We start from the raw sequence: 22,250 nt of genomic DNA, 5'->3' as shown, positions 1-22,250 counted from the left end.
TGTTCGTGGGAATGTAAATTGGTGCAAACACTGTGGAAAGCAAGTATGGAGGTTCCTCAAAAAATTAAAAATAGAAATATCAATCATAATTCCACTTCTAGGAATTTACCCACCGAAAACAAAATCCATGATTCAAAGCGACACATGCACCTGTTTATCGTCACACTATTTGCAATAGCCAAGATATGGAATGAACCTAAGTGTCCATCAATAGATGAATGGATAAAGAACATGTAGTGCATATACACAATGGAATATTATTCAGCCATAAAAAGAAAAGAAATCCTGCCTTTTGCAACAACATAGATGGATCTAGAGGGTATTATGCCCAGTGAAGTAAGACAGGCAGAGAAAGACAAATACCATATGATTTCACTCATTTTGGGAATATAAAAACAAAGCAAAACAGAACGAACAAAACAGGAGCAGACTCACAGACACTGCAGTGACTAGTGGTTACCAAGGGAGGGATGCTCTTTGCGGGGGAGGAGGTTGAGGGGACAAAGGGGCGCAATAATTTGCAATCACAATATAAATCAGTCACTGGGATGGTAGTACGGCACAGAGAATACAGTCAATGATCCTGTAACATCTTTGTTAGTTGACAGTAATTGCACTAGAGGGGATGAGGATTTAATAATATGGGTAACTGCTGAACCACAGTGTTGTACATCTGAAACCAATATAAAATTGTGTATCAATGACATGACAATTATTAAAAAAGAAAGAATTGAATCAGGAAATTAGCAAGATGCCACTGCTTCAGAAAAAGTCTAATAACATGTATTATTATGAAAATATTTTAAGTAATCTATCATCACATGTGTCTATTCCATCCCTACACTCAGTCATTTAATTGTATGAACCACTACTACTATAGTGACATACACGGTTTATCACTCAAAATCCCCCTTCCTTCTGTAACACCCCCGACCTTAAATTTCTTTAGGGAAACTGTCCCTCCCCCATCATTAGATGTAAGTCACCATAATATCCTCATCTCAGTTAATTGTTCAAGATAAGCGGATACCCTAACCAAGGTCACCATGATGAAAGGAGACCTTTGGTGGTATTTCTGGAGAAAAGAATCCCATAGCGCTTGCACTCCACTCTCCCTCTATCACCCTCCTCTCCCTTCTTTCACTTTCTTCTTTCCTCCCTTTTCCTTCCTCTCTCCTCCCCAAAATGTACAACAAAGAAGACCATCACTCTTCCCTAAGATGTGAGGGTATGAAGATATGAAATCTAAAGCTAAGGAGATAGAAAGGATTGTGCTGAATGGAACCTGAGAATAAAGGCAACAAGGGGAAGCAAAGCCAAGAAATGAAGCCTGGTTACATTTGAACCCTAAATCAAAACATTGGACTTTTCAATCATGTGTTTCCATTTAGGCAGGCTACTTTTCTGTCACTTGCAACGTAGGTTAGAACCTTATATTGTCTTCGAGTCTTCAGACTTCTAGCACCATTTTTATTGAACAAATTCTACCAAACCTACTTGTCTAGTTGGGCCTAACAATGCTTTCCTGCTTGAACAAATTCTTCAATTTCATTTGCTTTAAGACTAAAATTTTCCCTTTAAAACTTTTATCTTTTAAACCATATCTCAAAGTCATTTTCATCAGTAATAGGTATCTGATTTTTGACAGAAAGTCAGCTCAGCACAATTTCCAAGTCTTAAAAACACTGAAAAAACTGAAGAAATGGAATAAATCTTCAGTGTTTTAGAAAGATTACTCATGCAAAAGGTTACAGGGAAATAAAACTGTAAAGCACAGAATTAATACTCAGGTATTAACTTTTCCTGGCAATTTTGCTTCCTTTTAGAATTTTAATTATCTTTCTGTAATGAAAGCTACTAACGATCTAGCTAGCCAATATTCCTTGTGATACTAGGCAATGTACATAGTTAGAACAATCATTAAAACAAACCAGTTACCTAATTCAATCTAATTCTGATGACAAACATAGAATTTACCTCTGGTATATCACATTTATCTCATGTCCAATTATTTAAACATTTAATTTCATTTCTGAGAACTAGGGGGAAAAAAATCAACTTACCTCAATTGTTTTGCATAATTTTGCTCAATTTCTATCCTCTCTTTGACGAATTTGGCATATCTTTCCAAGAAGTCAATTCCCCATTGTGTATGCTTGTCTAAGCTGTCAAACTGATCCTGGAAAAAAGAAGATAAAAACACATTGAAAAGTCTAAAATTTTATCCACAAATATATTAACTAGCTTCTGTTACTTGTCCAGAGAAGCAATGAGGTATAAAAGGAAAAATATAGGCTCTTCTGCTACTCACATACACCTCATCCTTTCAAGACTCAAACAGAAATACGTTCCTCAGTATAAATCATGCTACTTTATGCTGCCATGCCCTTACACATGTGGTTCTCTCTGGATGCAACATCTATCCCTAGTCACCTTCTCACAATTAATTCTTGATTCCTCCTCTGAGATTTAGTTTCCTAGAAAATGGCCATGAACTCTCAGACTGAGAGCAGTGGTCTTTCTCAGAGTCTCCAAGGTTTCCTAAAAATTACTACCTTATTTATTTGCCATATTATATTGAGGGCAGGAACCATGTATTATTCAACTCTCAGAACTGAACAGGCTTAATAAGTACCACGTTTGGAACTGTAACAGATACTCAATGAAGAACCGTTCAGCTCACCAGAATCAGATCTACCTGGGTTCAAATTCTGGGCTCGGAATTCACCAGATATTTAACATTGGGCAAAAAAACAAGGCTTTTTGAACATTTTCCATCTTAAAATGGGAGTCCCAACTCAGTGGGATTATGGTGATGTCACTAAGTGTTCTGCATCACAGATCAACTAGGGGGGTCAAGGTCCCCACTTTGCGGGGGAGATGGTGGGGACTGGAGACCACATGTAGAATTAACAATTCATTGGTCCCCTGTGAATGTACAATGTGTCCTGGCACTAGTGTTAGAGCTGACTGTTCTCTGATTTACGGCAACCCTGAGAGTTTTCCTTGGACCTCTGCTGTGATAGATGGCTATGGGGTAAGTCAATCAGAGTGAAAAAAGCATAAATATTTTGGGGGTAGATAACCTGAAAGGTCCATCCATGGTGACAGACCACTGCAGGTGAGTTTAGACTGAGGGTACATGTGGAGAAGGCATTTCTGAGAAGACATGCTAAGCACCCAACTATAGCTCTGCCTGTACCTCTGCAATTGACAAATAATAAGTAATATAAATTGCCTGGGGGACACAGGAAATAAGAGAAACACTAGAGGAGTTGGAGAAGGTGGGCATCATAAAGCCCACTCATACTCCTCTTAATTCCCCAGTGTGTGGCAAATGAAAATGCCACACGGCTCCTGGTGTATGACTGTGGAATATAGGGAATTGAATAAAGTCAAAACCCCTTTCCATGCTGCTGTCCCCTCTATACCAGCCCTTATGAACACACTCAGTCATGAACTACGATCGTATCATTATGTTGTGGACCTCGCTAATGCTTTCTTCTCTATTGACATAGCACAGGAAAGTCAGGAACAGTCTGCCTTCAAAAGGGAAAGCCAGATGGGATTAAAGATGGCGGCGTGAGAGGAGAGACAGAGGCTTCCTCCTAAAACTGGATACAAATAGAAAATATAGTTGGCGCAACTACTCCTGAAGAGCAACAGGAAAGAGGACGGCACCAGACTGCACACAACAGGAGAAAAGAGCAGACCTCAGTGAACGGGTAAGTACCAGAGCTGTGGCTCTGTGGGACCCAAGCCCCTCCCCCACCCCCAGCTCACCCGCAGGAGGAAGAGAAACAGAGCAGGGAGGGAGTGGAAGGCTTGAGACTGCAGAAACCTAGCTGCGGAGATCTGCTCTGGGAGCACAAACCTGCATTTCATGGTGCTTTCATGAGACTCACATGACTACTGGGTTGGAAAGTTAATACAGGTAGAGTTCCTGGGGAGACTGGGATTCCGGCTGCTTGTGAAAGTAAGGATCCATATCTGGCTGCTCTGGGAAAAAAACTTATACCTGTGTGACCGGCCCACTGGCAAAAGGCAGTGTAGACAGGCACAGTAGCCGGGAGGCGGGGAACAGCTCTTTCCTCCCCCAGGCACCAGTACTACTCCCCTGGGACCCCCAACATTGCTTCAGGGGCTGAGCAGCTCCAGAGACTACACCTTCTGGACACTAGAGGGCGCCATATACAAACAGGAAACGCCAAAGTAACCTTGTCCAGAGTAAAATTGTTAATACAACTCCTGAGAAAGATTTAAATGATCTGGACCTTGTGATTCTTCCTGAAAGGGAGTTCAAAATAAAAATCATCAACATCCTAATGGAGGTACAGAGAGACATCCAAGAATTCAGGAATGAATTCAGGTCAGAGATCCAATCATTAAAGAACACGATGGAGGGTATTAAAAGCAGGTTGGATACGGTGGAGGAGACACTAAATGAAATAGAAACCAGAGAAGAGGAATACAAAGAAGCTGAGGCATAGAGAGAAAAAAGGATCTCTAAAAATGAAAGAATATTGAGAGAACTGTGTGACCAATCCAAGCAGAACAATACTCGCATTATAGGGATACCAGAAGAAGAAGAGAGAGAGAGAAAGGGATAGAAAGTGTCTTTGAGGAGTTAGTTGCTGAAAACTTCCCCAATCTGGGGAAGGACATAGTCTGTCAGGCCATGGAGATCCACAGATCCCCCAACACAAAGGACCCAAGGAAGACATCAGCAAGACACATAGTAATTAAAATGGGAAAGATCAAGGATAAGGACAGACTGTTAAAAGCAGCCAGAGGCAGAAATAAGATCACATACAAAGGAAAGCCCATCAGACTAACATCAGACTTGTCAGCAGAAACCTTACAGGCCAGAAGGGAGTGGCATGATGTATTTAATGCCATGAAGCAGAAGGGCCTGGAACCAAGATTACTTTATCCAGCAAGATTATCATTTAAATTTGAAGGAGGGATTAAACAATTTCCAGATAAGCAAAAGCTGAGAGAGTTTACCTCCCATAAACCATCACTGCAGTATATTTTGGAGGGACTGCTATAGATGGAAGTGTTCCTAGGGTTGGATAACTGTCACCAGAGATAGTAAAACCACGGTAGGGAGGGTGGAGCAGCTGATTGTGAGGCAAATGCAAAATTAAATTGACTATCCCCAAAGTCAATCAAGGGATAGACAAAATACAAAATTTAATGCCTAATATATATAAGAATGAAGGAGGAAGAAAAAGGAGGAGAAATAGAAAAGAACCTTTAGATTGTGTTTGTAACAGCATACTAAGTGACTTAAGTGAGACTCTCAGATAGTAAGGAAAGTGACCTGTAACGTTTGATAACCATGAATCTAAAGCCTGAAATGGCAATAAGTACATACCTATCGATAATCACCCTAAATGTAAATGGACTGAATGCACTCATCAAAACACGTAGAGTCACTAAATGGATAAAAAAACAAGACCCATCTATATGCTGCTTACAAGAGACTCACCTCAAACCCAAGACATGAACTGACTTAAAGTCAAGGGATGGAAAAAGATATTTCATGCAAACAATAGGGGAAAAAAGCAGGTATTGCAGTACTAGTATCAGACAAAACAAACTTCAAAACAAAGAAAGTAACAAGAGATAAAGAAGGACATTACATAATGATAAAGGGCTCAGTCCAACAAGAGGATATAACCAGTATAAATATATATGCACCCAACACAGGAGCACCAGCATATGTGAAACAAATACTAACAGAACTAAAGAAGGAAATAGAATGCAATGCATTCATCTTAGGAGACTTCAACACACCATTGACTCCAAAGGGCAGATCTACCAGACAGAAAATAAGTAAGGACACAGAGGCACTGAACAACACACTAGGACAGATGGACCTAATAGGCATCTATAGAACTCTACACCCAAAAGCAACAGGATACACATTCTTCTCAAGTGCACATGGAACATTCTCCAGAATAGACCACATACTAGGCCAGAAAAAGAGCCTCAGTAAATTCAAAAAGATTGAAATTCTACCAACCAACTTTTCAGACCACAACAGTATAAAACTAGAAATAAATTGTATCAAGAAAGCAAAAAGGCTCACAAATACATGGAGGCTTAACAACACGCTTCTAAACAGTCAATGGATCAACGACCACATTAAAATGGAGATCCAGCAATATATGGAAATAAATGACAACAACACACAGCTCCAACTTCTGTGGGACGCAGCAAGAGCAGTCTTAAGAGGAAAGTATATAGCAATCTAGGCATATTTAAAGAAGGAAGAACAAACCCAAATGAATAGCCTAACGTCACAATTATCAAAATTGGAAAAAGAACAAATGAGGCCTGAAGTCAGCAGAAGGAGGGACATAATAAAGATCAGAGAAGAAATAAATAAAATTGAGAAGAATAAAATAGAAAAAAATCAATGAAACCAAGAGCTGCTTCTTTGAGAAAATAAACAAAATAGATAAGCCTCTAGCCAGACTTATTAAGAGAAAAAGAGAATCAATACACATCAACAGAAATAGAAATGAGAAAGGAAACATCACGATGGACCCCACAGAAATACAAAGAATTATTAGAGACTACTATGAAAACCTATATGCTAAGAAGCTGAAACACTTAGAAGAAATGGACAACTTCCTAGAAAAATACAACCTTCCAAGACTGACTAAGGAAGAAACACAAAATCTAAAAAACCCAATTACCAGCAAAGAAATTGAAGCGGTAATCAAAAAACTACCCAAGAACAAAACCCCGGGCCAGATGGATTTACCTCAGAGTTTTATCAGACATACAGAGAAGATATAATACCCATTCTCCTTAAAGTTTTCCAAAAAATAGAAGAGGAGGGAATACTCCCAAACTCATTCTATGAAGCCAACATCACCCTAATACCAAAACGAGGCAAAGACCCCACGAAAAAAGAAAATTACAGGCCAATATCCCTGATGAATGTAGATGCAAAAATATACAACAAAATATTAGCAAACCGAATTCAAAAATACATCAAAAGGATCATACACCATGACCAAGTGGGATTCATCCCAGGGATGCAAGGATGGTACAACATTCGAAAATCCATCAACATCATCCACCACATAAACAAAAAGGACAAAAACCACATGATCATCTCCACAGATGCTGAAAAAGCATTCGACAAAATTCAACATCCATTCATGATAAAAACTCTCAGCAAAATGGGTATAGAGGGCAAGTACCACAACATAATAAAGGCCATATATGATAAACCCACAGTCAACATCATACTGAACAGCGAGAAGCTGAAAGCTTTTCTTCTGAGATCAGGAACAAGACAGGGATGCCCACTCTCCCCACTGTTATTTAACATAGTACTGGAGGTCCTAGCCATGGCAATTAGACAAAACAAAGAAATACAAGGAATCCATATTGGTAAAGAAGAAGTTAAACTGTCACTATCTGCAGATGACATGCTATTGTACATAAAAATCCCTAAGGATCCACTCCAAAACTCCTGGAACTGATATCAGAATACAGCAAAGTTGCAGGATACAAAATTAACACACAGAAATCTGTGGCTTTCCTGTACACTACCAATGAACGAATACAAAGAGAAATCAGGAAAATAATTCCATTCACAATTGCATCAAAAAGAATAAAATACCTAGGAATACACCTAACCAAAGAAGTGAAAGACCTATACTCTGAAAACTGTAAGACACTCTTAAGAGAAATTGAAGAGGACACTAACAAATGGAAACTCATCCCATGCTCCTGGCTACGAAGAATTAATATAGTCAAAATGGCCATCCTGCCCAAAGCAATATACAGATTTGATGCAATCCCTACCAAATCACCAACAACATTCTTCAACGAGCTGGAACAAATAGTTCAAAAATTCATATGGAAATGCCAAAGACCCCAAATAGCCAAAGCAATCCTGAGAAGGAAGAATAAAGTGGGGGGGTCTCACTCCCCAACTTTAAGGTCTACTACAAAGCCATAGTAATCAAGACAATTTGGTACTGGCACAAGAACAGAGCCACAGTGGAACAGATGAGAGACTCCAGACATTAACCCAAATATATATATGGTCAATTAATATTCGATAAAGGAGCCATGAACATACAATGAGGAAATGACATTCTCTTCAACAGATGGTGCTGGCAAAACTGGACACCTACATGTAAGAGAATGAAACTGGATCATTGTCTAACCCCATACACAAAAGTAAATTCAAAATGGATCAAAGACCTGAATGTAAGTCATGAAATCATAAAACTCTTCGAAAAAAACATAGGCAAAAATCTCTTGAACATAAACATTAGCGACTTCTTCATGAACATATCTCCCTGGGCAAGGAAAACAGAAGCAAAAATGAAAAAGTGGGACTATAACAAGCTAAAAAGCTTCTGTACAGCAAAGGACACCATCAATAGAACAAAAAGGTACCCTACAGTATGGGAGAATATATTCGTAAATGACAGATCCCATAAAGGCTAGACATCCAAAATATATAAAGAGCTCACACACCTCAACAAACAAAAAGTGAACAATCCAATTAAAAAATGGGCAGAAGAGCTGAACAGTTTTCCAAAGAAGAAATTCAGATGGCCAACAGGCACATGAAAAGATGCTCCACATCGCTAATTATCAGAGAAATGCAAATTAAAACCACAATGAGATATCACCTCACACCAGTAAGGATGGCTCCCATCCAAAAGACAAACAACAACAAATGTTGGCGAGGTTGTGGAGAAAGGAGAACCCTCCTACACTGCTGGTGGGAATGTAAATTAGTTCAACCATTGTGGAAAGCAGTATGAAGGTTCCTCAAAATGCTCAAAATAGCCTTACCATTTGACCCAGGAATTTCAATTCTAGGAATTTACCCTAAGAATGCAGCACTCCAGTTTGAAAAAGACAGATGCACCCCTATGTTTACCGCAGCACTATTTACAATAGCCAAGAAATGGAAGCAACCTAAGTGTCCATCAGTAGATGAATGGATGAAGAAGATGTGGTACATATACACAATGGAATATTATTCAGCCATAAGAAGAAAACAAATCCTACAATTTGCAACAACGTGGATGGAGCTAGAGGGTATTATGCTCAGTGAAATAAGGCAAGCGGAGAAAGACAAATACCAAATGATTTCACTCATCTGTGGACTATAAGAACAAAGGAAAAACTGAAGGAACAGAACAATAGCAGAATCACAGAATCCAAGAATGGACTATCAGTTACCAAAGGGAAAGAGACTGGAGAGAATGGGAGGTAGGGAGGGATAAGGGCAGGGAAGAATAAAGAGGACTTTATGATTAGCATGTACAACGTGGGGGGTGGGGGAAAGGGGAGGGCTGTGCAACACAGAGAAGACAAGTAGTGATTCTACAACATCTTACTATGCTGATGGACAATGACTGTAATGGGGTTTGTGGGGAGGGACTTGGGGTAGGGGAGAGCCTAGTAAATGTAATGTTCTTCATGTAATTGTAGATTAATGGTAACAAAATTTTTTTAAAAATTTTTTAATAAAAAAAATATTTAAAAAAAGGGAAAGCCAGCAGTGGATATTCACTGTCCTTCCACAGGGATACCTCTACATTCCCACTATTTGTCACAGACTTGTAGCCCAGGATTTGGCCACATGGAAGAAACCGCATATGGTGCAGCTGTATCACTACACTGAACATTTGTGTAAATAATAAAAAGCTAAAGTAATAGTTAGGAGATCCAAATAAGACTGGTGCTTGAAATATTAAAATATTCAGTGAACATTCATTTTAAATTCTGTAATTTTACTAGGTATTTATTTTTATTTTTCTATTAAGTTACTATTAATATACACTATTATGAAGGTTTCACATGAAAAAACAATGTGGTTACTACATTCACCCATGTTATCGTGTCCCCCCATAGCCCATTACATTAACTGCCCATCAGTGTAGTAACATGCCACAGAGTCCCTATTTACCTTCTCTGCTACACTGTCTTCCCCAACCTCCCCACACGATGTGTGCCAATCATAATACCCCTGAATCCCCTTCTCCCTCCCTGCCCACCCCTACACCCTTTGGTAACCGCTAGTCCCTTTCTTGGGAGTCTGTGAGTCTGTTGCTGTTTTTTTCCTTCAGTTTTGCTTTGTTGTTATACTCTACAAATGAGGGAAATCATTTGGTACTTGTCTTTCTCCACCTGGCTTATTTCACTGAGCATAATATCCTCCAACTCCATCCATGTTGTTGCAAATTGTAGGATTTGTTTCTTTCTAATGGCTGAATAATATTCCATTGTGTATATGTACCACCTCTTCTTTATCCATTCATTTACTGATGGACACTTAGGTAGCTTCCATATCTTAGCTATTGTAAATAGTGCTGCAGTAAACATAGGGGTGCATATGTCCTTTTGAATCTGAGAAATTATATTCTTTGGGTAAATTCCTAGGAGTGGAATTCCTCAGTCAAATGGTATTTCTATTTTTAGTTTTTTAAGGAACCTCCATATTGCTCCACAATGGTTGAATTAGCTTACATTCCCACCAGCAATGTAGGAGGGTTCCCCTTTCTCCACATCCTCACCAGCACTTGTTGTTCTTAGTCTTTTTGATACTGGCCATTCTAACTGGTATGAGGTTATACCCCTGATAGTTAGTGATGAGGAGCATCTTTTCATGTGCCTGTTGCCCATCTGAATTTCTTCTTTGGAGAAGTGTCTGTTCAGATCCTCCACCCATTTTTTAATCGGGTTATTTGCTTTTTTGGTGTTGAGGTGAGTTCTTTATGTATTTTGGATGTTAATCCCTTGTCAGATATCTTGTTTAGAGATATATTCTCCCATACTGTAGGATGCCTTTTTGTTCTGTTGATGGTGTCATTTGCTGTACAGAAACTTTTTAGTTTGATGTAGTCCCACGTGTTCATTTTTGCTTTTGTTTCCCTTGCTTGAGGAGATGCATTCAGAAAAAAGTTGTTCATGTTATATTCAAGAGATTTTTGCCTATGTTATCCTCTAAGAGTTTTATGGTTTCATGAGTTACATTCAGGTCTTTGATTCATTTTGAGTTACTTTTGTGTATGGGGATAGACTAATCCAGTTTCATTCTCTTGTATGCAGTTTTGCCAACACCAGTTGTTGAAGAGGCTGTCATTTCCCCATTGTATGTCCATAGCTCCTTTATCGTATATTAATTGACCACCTATAGTTGGGTTTATATCTGGGACTCTCTGGTCTGTTCCATTGGTCTATGGGACTGTTCTTGTGTCAATACTTAATTTTTCTTTAAGGAGAAAACTCAACAAAAACATCTCTATTTTGAAATTACAGAAGAACTTCACCATGCAGTTGGTTTCTTTACTCTGAATCCAAGAAACATAACAAAATACAAGTTTAGTTTTCATTTTCATATGCCAGTTTCCAAGCAATCATTCAAACAAGTTTCATCTGCTCACATGATTTTAGTATTTTTATCAGATGCATATTCATTTCATTGACATTAATCAGTGTTAAAACCAAAAGAAAAGAAACGAACTTCATCATGCAGTCTAACATACAAGACATTTACTTGCTGTTTGAATGCACTGCTTACAGTGTTTCCACATATATTACTAGGTGTCACTTACCCCTATTGTCGGGCATTTTACAAATAAGGAAATCAAGTTTTTGAAATTAAGGAATTCAACCATTCTGATTCCAAATCTCACTTTCTACCACAATACACCATTATTTATTTAGTAATTAATGTTGATTAGTAAGTAATAGTCTCAGACCTTTCATTTTATAAATATAGAAGCTGATGCCCAGAATGTTTAAATGATTAGCCCACAACTGGCTAGCAACCAAAATGGGATGGGGCTAGAAAGATCATCTCTTAAAATCATAGCCACTTTTATATTATTAGTATCCAAATGAATAACTGTTACAAATACTGTTATTAAAAATGATGCATTTCTCTCACCAGGAGGGAACTGTAAGGCTTGAAAAAAACTTTTGGTCACTGGGGAGCTTTGATGAAGGGAACAAGTTAAATATTTCAAAGTTAGGAATTGCCTAATACAAACACACACTGAATGAATGCTTAAACTCTTTATAAGACTCCTAATAAATCATTCGTGTTTCTTTAGGGATCATAACATTAGTGACCAAAACAATACCAGATGCTTCAAAGATGATGGCGGGACATCAAAGAGTGATATTTTGTGACCACAAAATAAAGCCGGAAGCTCTTAAATAAAAAAATAAGAATCAATCATAAAGCCTTAGGTTTTCAAAGGTAATACCCTCCAATCCCTTCAGTTTCAAAGCCTGAGATTATACTTTTCCCTACTCTATGCCAGCAAATATCTTGGACTATGGAAAATGTAAGGATCAACAAAAACCAAAGAAGTAAAATTGCACAGTATTCTAAAATCCTTTATGGATTAGAAATAAATAGCAACCCCTCCTCCCTTCTCTATTTTCTCTTCTACCTTTAGCACTGCTTTATTTCTCTAGATTTACTCCAGATTAGAAGCTATGTCCAAGTTCTTCCATTTCCTTGCCTTAAACAGCCCCTCACTTCCTTTTCCAACATTCAATAGTACCACAAGTTTTGTGGAATGTATTTCTCCACTATATTTCTGCTCTATATCAAGTCTTCCCCACCCTTCTGATGTGTCGGTTTTTTGTTATCTTTACCTAGTATGTATCCACATAGAATTAACTCATCTCATATTTAAACTCAAGAAAGTTCTTATTTTTTGTTTCTTTCTGGTATTGCTTTATAGTTCTGTAAAATATTTGGTTATTTTACCGTATTCTTTTGGGAACACAAGGGAAACATTCTAAATCAAAGCTGGTACCAACACCAGCTTAAATGCCCACACTATTCAGCATAAATCAAATGAATTATATGTTGCTCAAAGATTCTACTGTATAGTAATATGCTACTTTATAGTAATAAGTGTGGTAATAAATACATTTATTCAATGTCATTTTTACCTATACTGTATCTTTAATATAATTAGAAGGAACTATTTTATGTATCACAAAATGTTACATATTTTTATAAGTCACTATTTAATATTCAATCCTTGCTTTTCTAATTACTTTGACACAGTCCTGAATGCAAATGAAGTCCCAATAAAGTACTTTTGGTAAAGCACCAAAGGTCATTACTGTTAAAAAAAAGACCTTCTTCACTAAAAAGCAGAATAATGACTTTGCTGTCCTAGTTTGGGCTTACTCTAGGGCTCTGATTTTCTGCCAAAGTTGCTCCAGCACTTCTGAATATTGAAGTACTACAAAAAACACTTTTAAGGTCTGACACAATTGACTTCTCATTCTTTGATTCATATGGGACTGTGGAAACTTCTTCTTTTTGCTAGTCTCATAAAGCTAAGAAATCAATTTACAATTCAGAGTCAAAAACATCTACCTCCAAAGTAAACTGAAGAGTATTTTAAGTTTAACAAAAAAAAAAAATCCACTTATTTGGATTTGTTTCCTTCTGGCTTTGTTTTTTTAAAAGACAGATGCAAACATATGTTTGGGGAACTCACATAATTATCTTTTCATTTCTGATTAAAAACTTTAAATTTTGAATAATCCTTCCAATACTCTATTGCATATTTTTACTTTTCTTCCCATGTCTTTTTCTACTCTACCTCAGCAACTCACTCAAATGGTCATCTCTGTTGTCACTAACTGCAACAGCTTCTCCTCCCAATAAATTGCAAAAACTTCATTCTCAGATGGCTAGTCCTGTCAACTCATTAGCTCCAGTGAGGAGTCCTGACTAAAAAAGTCTTGACATAAGCTACTCCATTTTATAAGTAACTTTATTTTATAAGAGAAACAGGTCATATCAAGAGGAAGTTACAGGAGTTACAAAAATTTAACCAACACAGTTACCAAAACTGGTCAGATGCTCCCAGCCAATAAAAGAAAATAACTCGCCCACCCGGCAGTCAAAATTCGGTAAAGGTCAGGTCATATCTAGGCCTGGTCTGCGCACGGCCCATTCTGCGCACGGCCCTCTGTGCACAGCCCATTCTGCACATGGCCCGCTCTGTACATGGCCCGTTCTGCACATGACCCCTTTCCTGTGTATAAAAGGAGAATGAACTTATACTTTGGGGTCTCCACCTGCAAGTGCGAGACCCCAGCATACTGGCTATTCAATAAACGCTCTTGCTTTTGCATCCACGCGTCTCCCAGTTATTTGGAGGTCGATTACACGGACCCAACATTTGGGGGCTTGTCCAGGATCACGCTCCTATAACCAGCGACAGTGCGGAGCGTGTGGGTAAGTGTGAGTGTGAGTGCAGTGTTTGATTGCCTGTTTATGTGCCATAAGTCCTTTGATTTGTGCCGTTCATTGGAAGAAACCTGATCTGGCGGTCCGGGGACTAGGTGGACGCACTACTTTTCCCCGCACCTTGGTGAGCACGGAGACGTCCCTCACTCACTTCTGGTTTTTTTGGACTTTATTTTTCAGTCTGGTGGGAGAAGGGGGGTGGCTCCCTGATGGAGCCCTTTTACAGGAGAGGCCGTCATCCCACACCTGGTTGCTGTTTCTTTTTGGAGAGCGTGACAGAGCCCTTTTACGGGAGAGGCCATCCCTCTTCGTCTAGTTTCTTTTTGGAAAAAGGCGCCCTTACATTGTGTTCTCTGTTTGTATACTCATATTTGTCTGTCTTGTCTTCTTGTTTCTCTTTGGCATGGGCCAGTCACACTCTACTCCCTCTACTCCTCTATTTTCATATGTCACTTCAAGGACTTTCAAATCCAGGCTAAAAATCTTGTTCTTGCTGTCAAAAAGGGTAAACTTTCTACCTTTTGCAGGAATGAATGGCCTAAGTTCAGAGTCGGGTGGCCTGAGGAGGGCATGTTTGACCTCCCCACCATTTACAGGGTCAAAGACCTTGTATATGGATGCCCTGGGCACCCCAACCAGGTTCCTTACATCACCACTTGGCAGACTCTAGTGGAAAGTCGACCTAAATGGCTGGCTCCCCTTCTTCCGCCTTTAAAAGCGACCCTCGTGGCCACTGCTTCCTCAAAAGCTCCACACTCCTCTAAGGCACCCTGCAAGTTGAATCGCAATCCCTTGGTTCCTTCAGTCCCACCTCTTTATCCTGTCCTCCCCCCTTCAGAAGATCCATCCTTTTCCTACCCACCGCCATATGGACCCGCTCCACTCCCCAATCCTCCTGAACCTTTACCTATAGAAGAGGAACCTGACCCGGAGGATCCACTCATGTTGATAAGTCCTCCCCATACTTGCTCTCGAGACTGATGAGCTCCCAAGAACACCCCAGGCACCGTGGCCCTACCTTTGTGGGCAGTAGGCCCACCGGGTCCCGATGGCCAACAGTTCTTAGTTCATTGGCCTTCCTCTACCAGTGACTTGTATAACTGGAAAATGCAGAACCTCCCCCTTCTCTGAGAAACCCAGTAAACTTGTAGACTTGTTGGATTCAGTCCTTTTCACCCACCAGCCCACCTGGGATGACTGCCATCAGCTTTTACAGGTTCTTTTTACTACTGAAGAGAGAGAGAGAGTCCTGACTGAAGCCCGGAAAATAGTCCCAGGAGTTGATGGGAGACCAACCATGGATTTAAATATTATAAACATCACATTCCCCTCGAGTAGGCCCAGCTGGGACTTCAATACGGATGAAGGTAAGGAGAGGCTATCTACCGCCAGATTCTGATGGGGGGGTCTCCAGCGGCGGCACGCCTTCCCACCAATTTGTCTAAAGTAAGTCAGGTAAAACAGGAACCCACAGAATCTCCTGGAGCTTTCCTTGAGAGACTGCTGGAAGCCTACAAGACCTATACTCCCCTGGATCCAGAAGCTGCTGAAAACCGGTACCCGGTAAGTTTGGCCTTTGTTGATCAATCGGCCCCAGACATCAGGCAGAAGTTACAAAGATTAGAAGGTTTTGAGGGAAAAAGGCTAGCCAAGCTTTTGGCAGTAGCTGAGAAAGTGTTCAATGACCAAGACACCCCAGAAGAGAGACAGACCCGAGGGTTGGCTAAGATTTTGTTGGCTAATTTGTTAGAAGATCCTGCCCAGAACCGAGAAAAAAGGCTGACTGAACAACGGGGCCCTCGAGATCCCAAAGCCTCCCCCAAGGGCCGGAATCCACTGCAAAAAGACCAGTGTGCCTACTGCAAACAGAGGCCACTGGAAAAATGAATGCCCCAAGAGAGAAGCCAGGGAACAATCCATGGTCCTCCAGATAGAAGGCTTAGACAACTGAGGGAGATGGGGTTCAGACCCCTCCCCGAGCCTTGGGTAACCCTGAATGTGGAGGGGAAGCCAGTGAGTTTTGTGGTTGACACTGGAGCAGAACATTCAATCCTTAAGAACCCCATGGGGCCCCTTTCTCCCAGACAGTCCTGGGTACAGGGAGCCACAGGATCTAACCGATATTCATGGACTACCCGAAGATCCATAGACCTAAAATTGGGATGGGTATCCCACTCATTCATGGTTATCCCTGAGTGCCCCTACCCACTTCTGGGGAGAGATTTACTATCCAAGGTGGGAACCCACATCCACTTTGAGGGCGACTTGGTCTCAGTAAAAGACCAGAGCGGAGCCCCCATCAGCATTCTTACCTTATCGCTTAATGATGAACATAGACTTTACACTAACCCGATAAGAGAGAAAGATAACCATGAGCTCCTTCATAAGTGACTAAAAGAGATCCCGGAAGTATGGGCTGAGACGGGAGGCATCAGATGGGCAAAGCATCGAGTACCGATAGTAGTCCAACTAAAGGCCACTGCCAACCCTGTCCGTGTGCGGCAGTACCCATTTCTCCAAGAGGCAAAGGTGGGCATTGCCCTTCATATCCGATGCCTGCAACAGGTGGGAAGTCTAGTCCTATGCCAGTCGCCTTGGAACACCCCTTTACTGCCTGTTAAGAAACCAGGAACAAATGACTTCTGACCAGTACAGGACTTGTGTGGAGGACATCTACCCCACAGTCCCCAACCCTTACACCCTTTTGAGCTCTCTGCCACCTGACAGGGTCATATACACCGTCCTAGACCTAAAAGACACTTTCTTCAGCTTACCGCTAGCTGCCTCAAGTCAACCGCTGTTTGCTTTTGAATGGAGAGATCCGGAGGACGGATTGAATGGTCAACTAACGTGGACCAGGTTGCCTCAGGGATTCAAGAACTCACCGACCATCTTCGACAAGGCCCTCCACGAAAATCTGAATGAGTACCGGTGTTTCCACCCAGAGGTGAGCCTGCTTCAATATGTAGATGATTTACTCATAGCTGCCCGGACAGAAACAGAATGTCAGGTAGCCACTAAAGATTTACTTGTAACACTGGGAAAACAAGGGTACCGAGGGTCTGCTAAAAAAGCTTAACTCTGTTTAGAAGAAGTCACCTACTTGGGATACAAACTCAAGGGGGAACACCAATGGCTATCACAGGCCAGAAAAGAGACTTATTTTCCAGCTACCAAGGCCAGACTGTAGACGGACTATCAGAGTTCTTGGGGACCGCAGGGTTCTGCCACCTCTGGATTCCTGGCTTCACCAAACTAGCTAAACCCTTGTATGAGACCACCCGAGGACAGGAACCTTCCTTTGCATTGATGCCTGAGATGGAAGAGGCTTTTATCAAAATCAGACAGGCTCTCCTGCAGGCCCCAGCCCTAGCCCTCCCAGATGTTTCCAAGCCCTTCCTCCTGTATGTAGATGAATGGAGGGGAGTGGCAAAAGGAGTTCTCACCCAGAAGCTGGACCCCTGGGTGAGACCAGTGGCTTATCTATCAAAGAAATTAGACCCAGTGGCCAGCGGATGGCCACCATGTCTCCGCGTCATAGCTGCCACTGCACTTCTTGTTAAAGATGCAGACAAGTTGACGCTAGGCCAGACTCTTGTTGTCACGACACCCCACGCCATCGACGGAGTTTTAAAATGCCCTCCCGACTGATGGCTGTCAAATTCACATGTCACCCACTATCAAGCTCTGCTCCTTAATCTGCCTCATATCCACTTTGCTGCTAGCAAAGCACTGAATCCAGCCACCTTGCTACTGGATCCAAATCTAGATTCACCCTCGCACAAGTGCAAGGAGCTCCTCAGCCACCTACAGGGAACACTGCCCTATCTGGGAGATGTTCCCTTGTTGGATCCTGAAACTCCCTGGTTCACGGACGGAAGCAGCTTCATCAAAGACGGGGTAAAATATGCAGGAGCAGCAGTGACTACAGAGACGGCAGTCATAAAGGCATCCCCCCTATCCGCAGGAACATCAGCTCAGAAAGCAGAACTGACAGCCCTCACCAAAGCTCTTCAATTGGCAAAAAGTAAGCGGCTAAACATACATACTGACAGCAGGTATGCCTTTGCCACAGCCCACATACACAGGCCCATTTACAAAGAAAGAGGACTATTAACAGCTGAGGGAAAAACTATCAAAAACAAGCAAGAGATCCTTGACTTGCTACAGGCCATTTGGCTTCCCTAGGCGATTGCTATCATACATTGTCCCGGGCACCAAAAAGGTGAAGGGCAAGTGGCCCGAGGAAATAATAAAGCAGACTTGGCAGCCAAGGAAGCCCTTGCCCTAGCAGAGGCACCCAAGGCCCTGGTAGCAGCCAACCCCCCCACCAACTGCTATTACTCCAATCTTACTGGAAGTACCAGAGTACACTCAGAAAGTTCTGAGATCCAGAAGTGGGGACCACATTATGCTCATAAAGATGGACAATGGTATCGAGACACAAGAGGGGACTACATTCTATCCTCCCTCCTAGCTGCCCAACTAGTCTCACACATTCATCAGGTCACACACCTGAGAGAGTATAAAATGACAGAACTACTCCAGAGCTCCCATCTCTGGGTCCATGGCCTCCAATTATTAGTCAATCAGGTAGTCTCTCAGTGTAAAGTTTGCCAGTTGGTCAACGTGAAGGGAGGAACAACCGAAAAGGGGGTCTGAGAAAGAGGTACAAGACCTGGAGCCTATTGGGAAATAGACTTTACCGAGGTCAAACCAGGAAAATATGGTTACAAGTATTTGCTAGTATTTGTAGATACCTTTTCTGGATGAGTAGAAGCCTTTCCAACCAAAAGAAAAACTGCTGTAGTAGTTGCCAAGAAATTCCTGGAAGACATTATTCCAAGGTATGGCCTTCCCGCTTTTACTGGGTCAGACAACAGACCAGCTTTCATCTCTCAGGTAACACGAGGGCTGAGCCATATATTGGGGACTAATTAGAAGTTACACTGTGCATATCATCCCCAAAGCTCAGGTCAAGTAGAAAGGATGAATCGGACCATGAAGGAGACTTTAACCAAATTAGCCCTAGAAACTGGCAGTGACTGGGTTACTCTCCTCCCCTTCGTTCTGTTCAAAGTCAGGAACACTCCCTATAGACTAGGCATGACCCTGTTTGAAATTCTACTTGGCAGGCCTCCCCCAATTCTTCCCAATTTGCGAGCTGATCTGTTAGCTGAGCAAAAAGATAAAAACTTTCTTTCCTCCCAACAAGCTTTGTTTCAGGTCCAAGAAGCCTTACATCAGAACTTACAGGTGGTGTACTCCAAGCCTCCCCCGGAGCCCCACAATTTCCAACCTGGAGACTTGGTACTAATCAAAACGTATCAAAAAGAGACCTTAGAGCCGCGCTGGAAAAGACCTCACACAATCATCCTAGCAACTCCCACGGCGATCAAAGTTGACCGGATAGCAACGTGGATCCGTAACACTCAGGTCAAGGCCACTGCTAGAGATCAAGAGTCTACATGGACAATTCGAGCCCATTCGACTGACCTTCTGAGAGCAAAAATTCCCAGACATGTGGCTGCTTCTGGTCCTCCAAGCCTTAGCCCTGGAACTAATGGTGACCGGAAGTCCCCACTTCCCAAGGAAACTTGAATGGATCATCGTCAAGTCGGAGACTGGAGACATTATCAACTCTACAGAACAAGAAAGACACCCTAAGTCATGGTTCCCCGATCTGTACTTTGATGTTTGTAAGTTGTTTGAGACAAACTGGGGCTTAAGAGGGGACCCCAAGTACCCACGCCCAACCCAAGGGATAGGGTGTAGGACCCCAGGGTACCGAGGCCTGACACGTCAACACAATTTCTATGTCTGTCCCGGACAGAGCCGAAATCAGTCTCAGCAGGCTGTATGTGGGGGCCCAGAACACTTCTTCTGTACCGTCTGGGGCTGTGAACCTACAGGTAAGATAGATTGGGGATCCACTGTACAAGATGATTGGATACAAGTTAGCCAGTCTGAGGGGCCTTCCTGCTGGAGTAACCCAGACTGTAACCCAATCTGCATTTGCTTCACCTCCATAGGAAAAACTAAGTGGAAGAATGGAAGTCAGGGAGAATGTGGGGCCTTCGCTTTTATGCAAAGGGAGCAGACCCCGGAGCTCTTTTTACGATTATGCTCCAGGAGGCCCCACTCTTGAATAAACTACCAGTCATTTGGAGACCAAACCCAGTGCCTCCTCCTCCCCCACTCCCCGAGAAACCTCAGAAATCTACTGTGAGACCTACCTACCCTTTGCCTAGGACAGATCCTGGGTCAGATTCAAAGCTATGCCACTTAACCCCCTCCCCATCCCTAACTGGACCCAGTCCCTTTTGCCTAGTAGAAGCCACTTATCAGTTATTAAATATCTCAAAGCCAGAAGTAACCCGATTCTGCTGGCTTTGCCTAGACTCCAAACCCCCTTTCTATGATGGCATTGCTCTAGTAGCTAATTTCTGTACTGAGACCGACTCCTCCAAATGCTGGTGGTCCCAAAGAAGTTTTGAACGTGCTCCTAGAGTTACCCTATAGGCCCTCACAGGGCAAGGACTTTGTGTTGCCACCAATCGACAGCTTCCTTACCCTCACTTATGTAGCTAGACCCTTAATGTTATTTCCAAGATACAATCATACTAGTAGCCTCTCCCAACAATTGGTGAGCCTGTAAAATGGGAATAACCACTTGTATCCATGCTGACACCCTTAGAACTCATGACGATGTCTGCATTCTTGTGCAACTCTTCCCCGGATAGTAATGCATGGTGAAGAAGAAATAATTGATAGCTATTCCCTAAGTCAAAAGAATCTAAGCAGGCAAAAACGAGAAATTATTTCCACCATAGTAGTCTCTGCCATTTTGGGAGCCGGGCTGGCTGGTGCTGGTACAGGCATAGCATCTCTAGTCCTCCAAGATAAAAATTATAAAGCCCTCAATGATACTATCGACCATGATTTCCAAACAGTAGACCTTACTCTAGCCAGGCTAGAAGAGTCTTTATCCTCCCTAGCTGAAGTTGTACTACAAAACAGAAGGGGACTTGACTTATTGCTCTTGCAACAAAGAGGACTATGTGTGGCCTTAGGAGAACAGTGTGCCTTCTATACTAACCACTCAAGTGTAATTCAAAATTCTTTGACTGAACTAAAAAAAAACTAAGATTCAAAACAGGCAGAGAAATAGAGCAGTCACCCAAAACTGGTATGAAAGCCTTTTCAGTTGGTCCCCATGGCTAACAACTTTATTATTAGCAGTAGCAGGTCACCTCTTACTTCTCATACTAGCTCTTACATGTGGCCCCTGCTTTATCAATGCCCTCCTCAAATTTGTATAGAAATGGATCTCCACCGTCCAACTCATGGTCCTTAGATCTCAGTACAAGCCCTTGAGTAAAGAAGACCCTATTCCGTTACTTCAAAGATTTGAAATAGAACAAAACTCAAGGGGGGAATGAGGAGTCCTGACTAAAAAGTCTTGACATAAGCTACTCCATTTTATAAGTGACTTTATTTTATAAGAGACAGGTCATATCAAGAGGAAGTTACAGGAGTTACAAAAATTTAACCAACACAGTTACCAAAACTGGCCAGATGCTCCCAGCCAATAGAAAGAAGATAACTCGCCCACCCAGCAGTCAAAATTCAGTAAAGGTCAGGTCATATCTAGGCCCACTCTACGCATGGCCCATTCTGCACACGAGCCCTTTCCTGTGTATAAAAGGAGAATGAACTTATACTTTGGGGTCTCCACCTGCGAGTGCAAGACCCCAGCATGCTGGCTACCCAATAAACGCTCTTGCTTTTGCATCCACGCATCTCCCGGTTATTTGGAGGTCAATTACACGGACCCAACATCCAGCATACCAAGTCCAGCAATTGTTTGGCACCAGAGACTTCAATCTGTTGATCCTGATACATGATTACTATCCCTCACCCCACTCCTCTTCACTTCTATCTTCACACAGCTGGGCTTCTA

At 41.8% G+C, this 22,250-nt stretch overlaps 1 protein-coding gene across 4 annotated transcripts in view; it reads right to left on the bottom strand.

Moving 5' to 3' along the window:
- The window catches only part of FNBP1L (formin binding protein 1 like), a 157,270-nt gene that overhangs the window by 62,612 nt on the left and 72,408 nt on the right, over positions 1–22,250 (bottom strand). For 3 of the 4 annotated variants that reach the window (XM_036998082.2, XM_036998084.2, XM_073234309.1), the window contains exons 2-3: positions 19,784–19,929; positions 2,064–2,179 (exon numbers count right to left, since the gene is read on the bottom strand). In XM_036998082.2, coding sequence (XP_036853977.2) covers positions 2,064–2,179; positions 19,784–19,929 — 262 coding nt within the window. The remainder of the gene's footprint in view (positions 1–2,063; positions 2,180–19,783; positions 19,930–22,250) is intronic. The other variant, XM_073234310.1, reaches the window with a different exon arrangement.

This window comes from Manis javanica, chromosome 4 (genome assembly GCF_040802235.1).
Source record: "Manis javanica isolate MJ-LG chromosome 4, MJ_LKY, whole genome shotgun sequence".
In the NCBI taxonomy this organism is placed as follows: Eukaryota; Metazoa; Chordata; class Mammalia; order Pholidota; family Manidae; genus Manis; species Manis javanica.
Note: the sequence above shows the minus strand (reverse complement) of the source record. Positions and strands in the feature narration are given on the sequence as shown.